The 15,181-nt window shown below is 30.3% G+C and overlaps 1 protein-coding gene across 5 annotated transcripts; it reads left to right on the top strand.

Annotated features, from left to right (window-relative positions):
* The first annotated feature begins 9,729 nt into the window (after positions 1-9,729).
* LOC137828306 (uncharacterized) lies at positions 9,730-13,975 on the top strand. 5 transcript variants are annotated; one of them, XM_068634807.1, is made up of 9 exons: positions 9,730-9,841; positions 10,656-10,792; positions 10,894-11,365; positions 11,469-11,586; positions 11,879-11,985; positions 12,550-12,635; positions 13,149-13,258; positions 13,331-13,363; positions 13,579-13,975. In XM_068634807.1, the coding sequence occupies exons 2-9, from the start codon at positions 10,702-10,704 to the stop codon at positions 13,639-13,641; spliced, it is 1,080 nt and encodes a 359-aa protein (XP_068490908.1). In that variant the 5' UTR covers positions 9,730-9,841; positions 10,656-10,701; the 3' UTR covers positions 13,642-13,975. The 5 variants fall into 5 exon arrangements, with proteins under 5 accessions (XP_068490908.1, XP_068490913.1, XP_068490911.1 ...); XM_068634812.1 differs by having other exon boundaries at positions 13,341-13,363; XM_068634810.1 differs by having other exon boundaries at positions 10,694-10,792.
* Positions 13,976-15,181: the final 1,206 nt, after the last annotated feature.

The raw sequence follows: 15,181 nt of genomic DNA on the forward strand, positions 1-15,181 counted from the left end.
TAATTTGACTAGAATCGGAGAGAGTGGGTCATGGTGTCTGCTTTTATGGCCTGAAACGGACAGAACTTATGAGGCTTCACATTACCTCAGAGGACTATATGGATATGTTAAAGGACTCCTTCTGGGACACACCAATACCACAATCATAAATGACATGTTCCCCACCTCTCGCAATGCAATTATAATACCCACAAAATATATTCTAAACACACATAATTATAAATCCACACTATTCACTATTTCTGTTGACTATAACATCCTAATTTCCATATATTTACTTATTTTTAAATCATTTATTAAAATAATCCGCCTGTTAATAAATGCATGTCTATATAAACTATTCATTTAAGAATCAATTAAGAAGAAGCTCATTAATATCTCCTCGAAATGTAAGAATGTTAATTAATTTCGTTTTTCTTTGCATAGTTAACACTATAGTTGTTATTTTGACTCGTCTTATTATATTAAAATAAAACTAATCATGATGTTACTAGTTTATATAGCTGTGATTAGTAGTTTTACAGTTTTGATATATAAGAATTTAAGAGGAAGTGTGATACCTAAGTTGAAGGCAAGAAAATCTTTCGGCAAATTCTTGTAGGATTTGCATTGATCCAGTTTCAAATTCTTGTAGGATTTACATATTAATTGAAATTAGTTGAATTTAACGTATCACTTGATATGATATTTATCTTTATTTATATGTTTGATGCATTTGGCATAATGAGTGTGTTAAAAATCTCACATAAACTAAATATATAATCAAATTATAATATATAAATTTATTATATGATATTAAATTAAGCTTAACTTTCACAACTAAAGATTTAATCATATAATAAGATGTATGACCTATTATCTTGATAAGTGTTGAAGCACCCGTGTTCTAACTTATTTTATTTCATTTTTTTTAATAAAAAAAAACTATTGATTCTTATTTGGTTTGCTAATTTTTCAAAATGATACTTAATGAGTAAAGAGCCATGTAAAAAATTGTGATGGTTTCGTGATAAAATCATGTAAAATTGTAATTGTGTCATCTAATTACAATTATTTTACCTTACAATTTTACGTACAAACTAGTTTGTATCACCTCGCATAAATATATTAACAAGAAGTAAAAAAAAAAATAGTACTAAAATACTAATACAAACTAATGAAGGACCTAAACTTCAAGAAGTGAGTAGTGATATATTTATGCCAGCTTATTAGAGATTTAAAAATATTAATAAAAATTCAAATTAAAAATTTCAAGGAAATGATCTTTGTTTTACTTTTAGTTTATTTAACGACTAATTTTGCCACTTTACTCTTTTTTTTCCTTTTCGCCACAGTCGCCAATTAGAAAACTTTATGTAATGGTTAGATTTTTGAATAATGCAAAAATAATGAATTAATTATTCCTATACTTCCTTTTACATTCATCCTCTCACTCCCTAGCCACAACGTTATTTCCAGTTAAAATTATGAATTCCTTCTGCGTAATCATCTTGTTGGTATTTTGTTTACAAAAATATCTTTATCTATTTTGGGAACACTGTAAAAAATATGTCATATATATGCACACACAAAAGGGGAATAAATAACTTAGTGCATCAAAGTTTTGAAAACTTTCTAGTGTATCTAAATATTGAAATTTAGATTGGCATCGCAATAGTTAATCACATCTCTGAACATTAAAAAGAGTTCAAGAACCTTAAATACAGATACATGGAATGATTGTCAGCACAAAAAGGAAGTTTAAACTTAAAAGTTTAAACCCAAAGTGAGAAACAACAACCGTAAAGGAGCCGAATAATTAATCAAACGGTAACTACACTTATTAAAACCTAAAAGGGTTATTCTCCATGTCTTGCAAACTTTTCTAATCTTAAAGACTTTTAACCAATTATTTCCTACCATTTTTAACCTAAACCACCATATCCACTGGGATTTTCTTTCCCAAAATAAAAAACATTTGACTAATTCACCTACGTTGGCTTGTGAATCTTTACGAAAGTAGCTGTAAATTAAGGGGGGAAACAAGGTACTATTCACACTAAAAAAGTAGATGATATTGGCCTGATATCTTTGCATAAAGTGAAACAGTGGATTATGACGTTGGTGGGGCATGCAACGGGATGAACTGAAATTGACATAATTTTTCTTCTTTTTCTTTCCTAAGCTTTGAGATTTTTAACTTGTGAAGATACTGTGATGCATGCGCACAAGTGTAATAGTTGGTTCTTAACAACCGTTGCAAAAGCGAAAATAAAAGGGGTAACGTAATTAGTATTGAGAACCCACCAATAGCACTAAGTTGTGAAGCTTTCATGATTTTAATTTAGTGGTAATGTAGTTGGAGCAGGCCATTATTTTGTCCTCAGAGTTCAATCGATGATCCTCTGTGAAAACAACTGCTGGACACTTGATGCATCAACACAGCAAGAAGTGGATTCTCTGAGAGTATGATCGATCCTCATCCATGCCTTTTTCTTCTGCATCTGCAATTTTTCTGCAACTTGGACCCCCTTTTTTTCACTCTTTTCCCATCCTTTCATTATTACATTCAAAAATCTACTTAAACTAATCATCAACCCGCACAAAAGTTAACTAATCACAGGTTTCCAAAAATTTTCTAACATGTATTTTTTCTAAACATGCACATAATGTTTTTAAAATATTTGTGCTAATTTAATTGTAATTATAGTTAAATTCGATTTATTTAAAAGTTATACTTAAATGAGTTTAATTTGAGTAAGTTTTGTATTAATGATTTTAAATTTAATTTAATTTTATAAAATTAGAAATGTCTTTATATATATATATTATTTATTTTTTATTGGATCTTCTAACATTTTAGAATATTACACTTACAAAGAGTGAGTCTATTTGTTTCAGTAGGATTCATAGAAAACAATAAAATAATCATAAGATATTTCACTTATTTAGATAATGAAATAAAAAGTGAAAGGAGAGAAATTTTGTGTGAAACCCCACTTCAAGAAAACTTCTCTTTCTAAATGATTACCATTGTGTACACAGTTTGCTCTTTTAAAATTTTGAAAAATGATAGTTTGACCATCAATACAACCAAATTTTACCTTTCTGAGTTTCACAACTCTCGTGTTGTTTTACTTTTTGGTTGTAATCAACATTCCATGCTCATAGAGAAGTTTCTGAAATGTGCATGTAAATACTTGCTTTTACTATTTTAGTATGAAAACAATATACAATTATTCTGAATAATATATATATAAAACGTAGTATAATTTTCATGTTATAAAAAACATTGTAATTGTAAATTCTAATGAATTAAGAAAAATCACTGCCATCTAAATATTAAAACAAACTTCATTATTGTCATCATACGGTAAAAAGATATATAATTATTGAAAGAGATAAATCTGTTGAATAAAATTTAATGCTTCAATGGAATATTTTACGATATCAAAAAAATATTGAAGGAAACATTAGAAGTCTTTTACAATTCAGAGTTCGGCTTTGTAGTTGTTAATTATTAAATTAGCTTATGTATTAGTGCATTACGTTATAGCAGTGATTTGGCATGAGAATGGTTCTTGGTGGGACTTTAACTCCAAACCCATTTCTTGGCAAATTCTCCTTCCACCACATCAATTCCAACATGCAACCAATATTAAAAATGATGAAAATACCCTTACAAAATAATGAAATAACTTTAAATAAAAAGAGGGTCTGGACAAAAATTACTTTCAGAATTCTTTTTTTGAAAATATTCTGAATTTAGATTTTCAGAACACATTTTTTAATTCCAGAAATTTTTATCTGTAATACATTTTCAATTTTACGTTCTGGATTTTTTTTCAAAATATATTTTTTGACTTTCAATTATATTTATTAAAAATTCAAAATAAAAGTAATTTTTTAAAATTTTAAAAGATGATAGAGTGGATGTTAAAATTGATATGATATAAGAAGATGTCTATTTTCTTTTATCCTAAGCTCAGACTTCTTGCACCCTATGATTTTTACTTGCATCCGATAGATTTTTGGTGGCTGAAAATGAATTTATGGAATAAAATTAAAAAACTAAAATCTCATTAAAAATCAATTTCGAAATATATATATATTAAAAAAATTCATAAAACAAAATCTAGAAATTCTAAAAAAGTGGTTCTGAAATTCAGAAAATGGTTCCGAAAATCTAAATATAGAATATTTAAAAACTAAAAAAAAAACATTTTTATCATTTCACACAAGACATCGGGTGCAGGTTCAAAAAAATTAGGTACAGCAAGTAATTGCTAATAAGAAGACCCAATGTTGGGCTTTCACATAGAGCAAGGGCCCAAGAGACTGTATTGTAGATTAAAAAAAATAGAGGCAAAACGTCCATACAAGTAACTTCTACATAACATTAACGATATTTCTAGAGACTTAACACTTTTCTTATAGGAGATAACTTCTATGAATCAAATCACACTAATTTTAGTTTATAGATTTTTATTTTATTTTTTTATAGTAATTATGAAAAGCTTATCCAAACATATTCCAATTAAATGTAAGGATCTATTACCTAAATGTATTGAAGTATTTATAAATCCTATGATTTTTGTTTTGTAAAGTAATATGCAAATCGCACATCAAAATGCAAATTTAAATGATATAATTTCACTATTATTTGTTAAAATAAAACAATTTCATAGTTCTAAGGCAATATAAGATAGATACACATACAACTGTTACATAAGCCTGATATAACATCATTTTGATGGAGTACCAAGTGATGTATGATGTGTGCTAGAATCATCTTTCTCTGCTCTCTCTGTATCTCTGTCTTTTTCTTTATATTTCTTTCAGCAATCTAAACAGAGTATATGTTCTTGTACAGCATTAAATCTGTGCACTGCCCTTTATTCTTATCATGGATGAAAAAGAAAGACCTGGCTTTTTAATGTATCTGATTATGCACGAATTCGACAATAGGGTATGCATGTTATCTAGTGGACCAGAAGACAAATTGCTAAATCTTCGTGATTTAATTTCTGGATTTTAAATTCCAATGTACATGCTTTGAAATGCATGTTTGTAGTGATTTTTTCAGTTGTAGATGAAATGTTTCTTTCTGTAGTGACCTTTTTCAATATTTGTCCAACAACGAGTGTTAGGTGAGGAATGAATATACATTTTTGGTTTTTCTACTAATATTATATAGCAAAGTGACTGTGATTACAAACAAGTAAACCCCATTTTAGTATACACTCAAAATCAATTTTTATAACAATTTTCCAAACATCATTTAAATGCAGATCACACCATTTTTTCAAAATCAATTTTAACTAATAATTAATAAGTCATAGTGGGAGTGATGTGTGAAATGTATATGAGTCAGCAAGAGATTTCAGAAATTTTCACTCTTATAAGGCATCCTAGTGGAACAGGTGAACTGGTGTGAAAGAAAGCCTTGTAGCAGACTTTTAACAAAATTAAGGAACCATGTAGTTGCTTGAAATGCAAGAGGGATACCTATATGTCAAGATATGAAACCTTCCCAATGTGTTGCTTTTACCATCAAGTTATGTGAAAAAGTTGAAGTATATCTTGTGGAATAAGGCACTGGGAAATGTAAACTGGGCACCAAGCTATTGTGTGGTGATCAAAGTGTGAGATGAGATGCATAGCTGATTGGTGGAATGGCTTCTTCTTGTGCAAGGGAGAAATTGTTTGAAAGGGACAATATACCAGCAACAAATTTTAATTCATGAGTGACCTATTATGGTATTTAAAACGTCCCAAAATATATAACAGTGACCTTGCAAAATCTTCACCCTTGTCTAAGAAAAGCCTAGATGGTTCCTCTTCATCTCTCTTACCCCTCTTGTTATCTCCTCCACTTTACTTCTTCTGCATGAGCCACACCCACTTCTTCACCAAATGGGGTGGCTGCAATCCCTCCTCTCTCCACTGAAGAAGTTCTGGCTCCGCTTGAATTCAACTCAAAAGAAGAGTACGTTCCATGATCATGTTTTGTCAGCAACATGCTTATTTTGTTTTCTCTTATGTCTGCATCTAGTTTAAATCCAGCAGTGCCTGTGTCCCGCTTTTTAGATTGTTTAACCACTTTACACAAAGCTTCTATTTATTCTTGAACCGATCATCATATACACCAATGCTCTCTTTCTCTTTCACTTATTTACCATTTCATAGGGATTTGAAATCAAGTAAAAGACAATCCAATGTTCTAGGAAACGTGTTTTCTACACAAACACACTATACCTTTTCCCCTTGCTAACAGCTAAGGGCACTGCATGATTTGATTCCTTTTTCCCCCCACTTCCACATCATTCTTTTTCACATTTGTTTCCAACATTTCAGGAAGAGGGATTTACATTCTGTATGAAGATGTCAAGTCTTGCCCCTATGAAGACGTGCACGTCCTCTGGTCCATACTGGTGGAACCGCATTCACCTTCTATGCCATCCAAAAAAAATGAAGCTCTTGGACACAAGACAAAATTGAGAAGTGGCTAGTATTAATGTACATAATAAAGTATTTATAATGTTCATACTATAGAGTGCTTCTATCTTACTTTTACTTTTACTTTTTCCTTTAACTTTTGTAGCACCAGTAGCATAGAGCGACTCTTAGCTTTTGCTTTTGAAGCATTTACCAAGTTCTTATATACAAAAAATTACTTATCTTTATATCTTCTTGAATGATTTTGGTTTATGCACCAGTTATCAACAGTTGGAAAGTTGGCTTGCTGTTATTGGGGAGAATAGGGTAAGAAAGAAGAAATTGAAATTTATTTCTTAGAAATAGGTTTGTTTAGGTTAAGGCGTGTATATGAAGGTGTTGATATGGTACTTGGTTCCTTTAATTTCCATTGTTGAAGTTGACCTGTGAAAGCACAGACTTAAATTCAGTCAATCTAAAAATGAGTGACAGGATGTTAGGTAACAAGGAAACAGGTCTTCTGGTTTAACAGTGTAGTGTAATGTGCTGAATGTGAAAGTCTTTTATATCATACCTCTTCACAATAATGGAACACTTCACACTGTGTAGCAACCAGATAGCGTGGGAACTACATAATTTTTTTACAGTACAAAAGCTAATTCAATTCAAATCCCTAGCTTTCAACAAATTAGAGTAATCCATAGAGAAAAAGTCACTATTATGTCAGAAAAAAATTATTTTATATTCTTCAATTGAATATTTACTATTACAAAAATGATTTTTTTACACTCAACTCAATGTTTTTTAAAATTTTTAAAATTACTTTTAACATATTGTATTTTACTTATATTTTCATTAATATATTAGATTTTTTTTTATTATTATAAATATTAATATTTTATTGTAAGTGTAAGGTAAAGTGTCAAAATATCATCATCCTTACTATTAACTTAAATGACGTGATGGTTTATTTTTTTTTATTTACAGTATCAAATATAATATCACGAACTTAAATAACCACAAAATGAATTTCTACAACCATAAAATAAATTTCTACAACCCTGATTATCTCTATAAAACATTACATGGTTTCGATTTTTAAAATTAAATGTTAAAATAAAAATCAAATCAATCAAGCATAAACACTAAATAATATTGTTTTTTTTTATAAATATAATTAAAACTCTAAAGTGTTATTTTTTTTATGATATAAATTTGTCTATTTGAGATGTCAAGATTAAATCACATTATAGAAATTAAATTGAAAAATATAAAGATTTTAATAATAAATATAATATTTTTTCATAAAAGTTTAATTAAAAATATTTAAATTTATAAAAAAATTAATTTTAATTTTTTTTAAATAAAAAGGGATAAACTATGATGATATAAAGTAATCCCATTTCATAAAATCAAAACAACAAAAATTGAATGATAGTAAAATTAATTGACAATAACTCGATTCAAAAATATATAATTTTAAGATACTTAATAAAATAATTTTTTAATAAAAACTCAGTTAAAATTCTAAATAAAAAAGAGATTTAAAAACTTAATTAAACATGCAGTTAATTATGTTGTATATAAGAGCATTTTGTGGGAAGATTTACTTTTCCAAAAATTTAAATTAAAAACATCCTTTTAAGAAAAAATTGCAGCTTACATCATGGCTATTTATGTTTTGACAGCTTCTTCTGGCACCCCATACTAAAATCATATTTATTATTATACCCTTCAATAAAAAATATTAAAAAAATTAAATATAACTTTAACTTAATTTAATTTAATCTACTTTAACCTTCTCTCCCTTTCTCCTTCACTCCAGCTCCCCACACCTCCATCCATCTCCCACCTCCTTCAAGCTTTCTCATTCTCTCAAGTTCTCCATATTTCAAAGCTTTCATTCCTTCTAAAGCTTTCCCTTTTCACTCTCATCTTCATTTACAACACTTACATGTTAGTAATTTTATTGATTTTAATTTTGAAGTGAAATGTGGGCGGAAGGCACGGTGGAGTCCGGTAACCATTCGCATAAATAGGTATCAGATTACGTAATCTAGTAAGTTTTAAGTTAGGTTCCGGATTATATAATTCAATTGGTTTTTTTGTTAGGTTCTGGATTATGTAATTCGGTAGGTATTACGTTTTCAACGTTTTGGGTTATATAATCCGATAGGTTTATCCAATTATCTAGAAGTTGCATTTTTTGTGTTTCAGATTGAATAATGTAGTTTTGGTTTTTATGTGAGATTTGTACATTTTGGATCCGGTATACATATGGATTATCTAATCTAAAATACTGTTGTTTTTGGCACCGGATTGCGTGATCCGTTGATGGAGCAGATTACATAATCTGAAAATGAGTATTTAAGAGTCGATAACTTACTAAAGAAATAGGAGAATGACGAGTCAACCACTGTCGGCACTCACAATAGTTACCACCACCATCGCAACAACGCAGGTACCATCAGAATGCACCACCTCAACCACAAGCTTAAGCACCACAACCGTAACAGTGTACCCACCACCACAATAAGCACCTTCTTTTTCACTGTGAACAAAATGTAAAACAATACTTTATTTTATCTTTTTTACGGTTTTGATATTTTAAAAGTTTATGGAGATTCAAGAGAAATGGGTGAAGGAAGAAGCTATCTTATGTTTTTAAGTAAAATCACATTCACATCATCCAGTTTTAATAAATAAAGCCCATTTACTTTATATTTTTAATAAAGTAATACTCATTTATCTTATTTTATTTTAAAATATAATATAATTAAAAATTAACTAAAAATTATGAAATTTAAAGTTTTAAAATATATAAATTAAATATTTTTAAACAAAAATAAATAGAAAAAATACTTTTTATGAATAAATTAAGTGGGTGTCCCTTTAGTAAAAGTATAAAAAGGTTAATATAGGTAAATATAAGGATACAAGGAAGGTTGATGTGTATTTAAAAATTATAAACGTGTGAATATCTTACTGAAAAATTAAAATTAAAATTAAAAGAAGATGTGAATATCATTTACTATAATTTGATTATTGCAAATTTTCCTTTTTTTTCATGTTTAGTTGACCACTTTATAATAAGGCAGCAGTGTTTGTGTTTATATTCATTTATATTTATTCCTTTTATTTATATTCTATATTTTAATTGTACAATTTTCATTTTGTTTTAACCCATTTGTGTTTTAAAATATTTGATTAAATTATTTATTTGGATGGTATAATTGAACAATTTTTTTGTGTTTTAAAATCATATATGTGAAATTTATAGAACAGAAATTAACGTGTTAATAACTAAGAGCTGTCAATCAGAAAAAACAAGGAAAAGAAATGTATAAAACTCCCAAAGCAACAGGGTTACTTGTTTCTGTCCAGATTTTGTTTCTGCCGTGTGTGGGTGGGTGTTTTGCCTCTGGTAACCCTTCATCTCTTTCACTATTTCCACTCTCTGGGTTTCTGCTACCTTGTTTTCTTTTATCTCAACCTTCGATTTGTCTTATCTTGTTTAATGATACTATTGTTTCATGTTTCAACAAGTATCTTATACCATGGAGCATTATTATCTGTACCAAAGCCCATTTATATGCTAACATATTAATGTTGGAATTAGTGTTCCTTTTCTTGTTAACAACAAAATTGAAAGAAAAACAGTGTATCGCTAATGTTGAAAATTGCTGCCACTGCCTAGCTAAGTTGTAATGTCTGCCTAAAATCTGGAAAAAAAAATCATCTATTTCCTCCCCACTTGATTTTTGATCTATTTTGGTTTCATATTTCTTCCATTTTACGTTTTCCCCTTGAAAACTGTGGTGTGGGTTCATGCTTGATTAAGAGGTAGAAATCTGTTTGTTTTTCTTTTGTCTGCTGGTAAAAGTTGGATGTGAAGTAAGTATCCAATAAATTTATGTGATTTCTGTTTTCTTCTTCTTTATAAATTGTAGTTAGTAGGGCATGTCTATGTTATTTATCAGGGTCCAGGTTCTTTTCTTTTGTTTCTATACTGATCTCTCTAAAAATGACAACAATCATATGATGTAGTTGCCATCTTTTGAATTTGCTGCTTCTAGAATTAGAGCATGTATCACACTATAGTCTTTCTACCCTGAGCTCTCTAAAAATGACAACTATTGGCAGTGCACTGTGCACATGGTTTTTTATTGCCTTTTAAGATAGATAATTAGACAAACTACTCTGTTTGTGTTTCAAGAGCAGTTTCATCTTTTGAACAGCTATATGATTTGAATTCTCCTCCTCTCATGTCTGGAAGCTTAACAAATGTCAGCTTCAAGGTTTCTCCTCAGTAATGGCATCCTTTTGGGCTCCTCAGATGCCCCTCCAGTCAAAAACTTCCTTGAAACTCATCCAGGTACTTTCAAAATGAGTAACAATTTAGTAAAATAAGTAAATAAGCTATAGCAAGATTTCCTTATACATTTTCTAAACTTATTTGGCTAACTTCTGGTCCAGGTGCTTACACAACATCACGTACTTACAACAATGCCTCATGGTTGTTATTTTGGGAAAGGCACATAAAAAGACTTTCAGAATCTGTACAAATTCTATCAAATTCTGCCCCATGGCTTCTATTTAAATCTAATCATTCTGCAGTTTTGTCACCATCATCAGTAACCTTGTCAATATGGCAACCCACTGTTCAGTTGCTTGTTAATGATTCGATATGCAAAGTCTTGCCAATTGCTCTAAAAGAAAGGAAAGATTGTGAGGAGCTGGCCATTACAACTCTTGTTAGTGGTAATTTAGAGGAATTAAATGCATGTGAAACTGTTAGCAAGGAAAACATGAGTAAAATTCTCGATGTGCATGTGCACGTTGAAACTTATGTTCCTCCTACATTCGGTATTTGGGGAAATGGTGTACACTTGGCTTTGGTGGGATATGGGAGGAATGTTGCAGCTGCAAAATATTCAGATTGGGTAAGGTTAGTTTGTGCATTTTGAATTACATATTTATTTTCATCTTCTTGCTGTTTGTTGCGTTGATGTTCCTTCAAGTTCATAGTTGGAAATTCTGCTACAATACAGGATTAGGAAGCCTATGGAAAAGCTCAGGCCTCCCTCAGTGACGGAACTGTTGCTGTCAAATGATGGGGATCAGATCCTGGAAGGTTGTGTGACAAATTTTTTTGTTGTTTGCTGCAATGTGAGTTTATTTTATCTATCTATTTAATTTCTAACTTTCTATGTTACTATATTCATACTTATCTTATGCGAGATTCTATATGCCTATTTTTATTAGTGTGCATACTTATGCATCACTCTCCAAAATTGGAACCTAAAGTTGATGCTAAATACTGGGGTTGGATTGAACAAACTTTAATATTCTTGTGCATGTGTGGGGTTTGAAACATTTTATGAAATAAACTTATGCATTACTTCTGCTTTTAATGACAGGTTTGTGCATCTTTTAGTGTTAATTTCTTGTTTCATTTTAGGTTTGGAATTCAAATGATGGGAAGGCCCTGTGTGATTCTTTTGAAGTACAAACAGCTCCTATCAGTGATGGTGTCCTTCCAGGAACAATACGCCAAATAGTGCTTGAGTACGGTTTAATTATAAATCTTTCTGCTATATTTTTTTTTGACCATAAATAAACCATGCCCTTGTGTAAAATTGAAGTTATTTATATGGTGTATAGTTTAACAATTTGCTTGACATTAGCATAGAATTAGGGCTGTATCTCGTATTGCTAACAGTTAGACTTAAAGCATTGCCTTTCTGTTTCTGTAGTGTTTGAATAGTGTAGTTATGATATATTGTCTTCTTTGGTTTAAAGGTGAACAAACGTATATTTTTTTCCTTTTTTCTGCCTAAGAATTCTATTTTTTCTTTTCTTTTTTACATTCATATGGAGTTCTAATCTCTATTATAACAGTTATAAACTTAATTCTTAAATTTGGTTTAAAGGGGAGCCTTGCTTTCTTTAATATTAGGATTCTGTCTTGGCCACAGATGAAACTATATTATTGTTTTGTCAGGTAAATGTGATGCAGGAAGGGAAAAAGGAATAAAAGAAATGGGGGGCCAGTGTATAGGATAGAGGCTACTGAGAAGCACTAACAAGCTGTTTCTCGTGTGATTGAGCATTGACTTGCGTTATGTGCAGGATATGCAAGAGTGAAGGAATTCCATTTCGAGAAGTTGCTCCCACATGGTCAGAACATGAAATTTGGCAGGAGGCATTCATCACAAGTATTATTTTGGCTTTTCAATGTTTTCATTTATTTAATATTCAAATTCTTAAGAATCGCATGTTAAAATATACATTGGTTCTTATAGAAATTTCAGTATCTGTCTTGACGGAGTGTCAAAAAAGCCGATTGGTGGCAGTTTAAAGGGTGATGATTGTTTCTGTTACCTTTGAAGTGGTTCAAACTAATTGTTGGCCGCAAGAAATAAACACACTGCTTTCTACGTAAGGATAAAAATCTGTTTTTTAGGGCAGGTTTGAGCACAAACACTGAATATCCCTCTAACAAGGAACTCCCTCCTTCAACTTACACGGAATAACAATCTGACACCTTAATTTATTTTTACAAGTCCATAACACAACTTATGTAGTTATGTATGACTACAACTGTCATCACCTAGAAGATTAAGATAAAAGTAAATGCCTACTGACTTCCTAATCGTGAATTATAACTACCTAAATCAAATGTTGGCCTATCATATTCTACCATTCACTTGGGATTAATGTCATTGCAGATAGCTTGAGGCTTTTGCAACATGTGGATAGTATTCAGGTTCCAACAGAATGGAAATCAGCCCATTCTAAAACATGGGAGGAAATATCATGGACAAAAAAGCAATTTCAGGTGGTATATTTCTACTGGTGCTGCAATTTATTCAGTTTTTTTAAATGATTTTCTAAACTAGAGTAACTGTAGGGTGGACCAGGGATGATCACAACTGTTATCCAGGTAAATTATGTATTACTTCTACATAAATTTAAAAGGGGGGGGGGGGGGGGGAAAGCAAGCAAAATAAAATGCTAATCTTCTGCTATATATTTACAAGCAAAAAGAAAACTTTATTCAAAAATCAAGCTTTGCTCGTCTTTCTAAGATTTCTTGCTTCTTAATAATATTTCACAACATTGCAATCACAAAACCGAAATTCCCTTTCTTTTAACCAGGAAAAGATTATGGAGAAAGCAGTTATGGAAGGGTACCCAATAAGTAACATATATGCATGTTGAAGATCCCACTGAGTTGCTAATATGGTGGGATGAACGGACAATAGTTGACTTCTCCTTCTTTAGTTGGCTTGTACATTGCCAAATTCCATATTTCCTTGGTTCATCAACTACATGACAATTGAATCTGAAGTCTGAACAACTTCATTAATTAGTCAGAGACCGAATAGAGAGAATTGGAACAAAAATAGAGAATCAATCTCTAATACTGAGGTCTGGCACTATTTTATTTTCTCCCCCATACTCTACTTATGTGAACATTATTATCCTCTTGTATCTGTTTATATGGAAAAGGACTTGAACGAAAATATAATAAAAAAAGCTTCTTAAAATCTAACTGTTTGTTTTCAATTGTCGAAGAAAAAAAATGGGAAGCAAGCCAAAGTAAAGCTGGATTCCCATAACTTATCAGAGAGCATATACGCTTTAGCCGAACAATCCACAATAGAGTTTAATTCAAAGTATGTTCAAGTTTTACATCCCAGGATAAGACTCTTCTGGTGTTGCTCACAACTCAAGCATTCAAGTCATTGACTTCCTGCTCCACCATGTTAATTACCATATGAGAAATAGAATGATACAAGTTTCCTTATACCATGATTCTAAGTTGGTTAAAACTAGAACTGTCCAAAAGGGTTAAAGCTGGATGACATCTCCTTAGATAGATAGTCCACTAGTCTATGAAGTGGGTTCATCTACTCCTTGAATCAAGTTGGTTATTTAGAAAAAGAAACATTTTTAACTTTATGTTCATGGGTTGACATACTTCAAAAGGCTCTATGGGCTTGCCTGTGGATCTACTTAATACTTTTTGTTGTAAAATAAAATCATATTCAGGTAATATAAAATGCAGAAAATCTGTGGGATTGATGTTCTTGTTTTTGTTTTTATCTTTTTTTCTCCATGCAAATGTTTTAAATCATAACTCCAAAAAAGAAATCTGTTTTCATTTTAAATTACAAATGTCATTTAATTTTTACCTTTTCAGTTTTCAAAATTTGCGTAAGAAACTATGAAAATTTAATAAAAAAATCAATATTCTTGTACAAAATTTTAGAAGTAGGAAAAAAAATGAAGTGTCGCTTTTGCAATTACAAAATAAAATACTTTCTTAAACTAAACCACATTATTTACCAACATATCATTTATTGGAGTGAAATTCAACTCCTATGTAAAAGTTTGGAGTAGGCAAAAGAAATTAAAAAAAGTGACTAGGACGGAAGATTCAATCAAAGTCAAATTAACCATAGCAGAAAAAAGATACTTCTTACCAATAATAATAATAATATAAAAAATAAAACACTTGATACTTTTGCTTTTTTCCTTGCGACTTTTTGAAGCCACAAAATAAAATAAATAATCAATGTAAAGATGATTAGCTGTGCTCTCTTTCCTAGCAAACCAAAAGATTCAATTTAAGTTAACAAAAATCTGGCAGCATGACAAGAGATATTTGGCTGTTAGCAGATGAGCCAGGTTTCAAGTTCTTAAAAAAAAAACAGTAAAATATATGAAAATGTCACATGCAAATATGACAACAGGA

Source organism: Phaseolus vulgaris, chromosome 7 (assembly GCF_000499845.2).
Source record: "Phaseolus vulgaris cultivar G19833 chromosome 7, P. vulgaris v2.0, whole genome shotgun sequence".
NCBI lineage: Eukaryota > Viridiplantae > Streptophyta > Magnoliopsida > Fabales > Fabaceae > Phaseolus > Phaseolus vulgaris.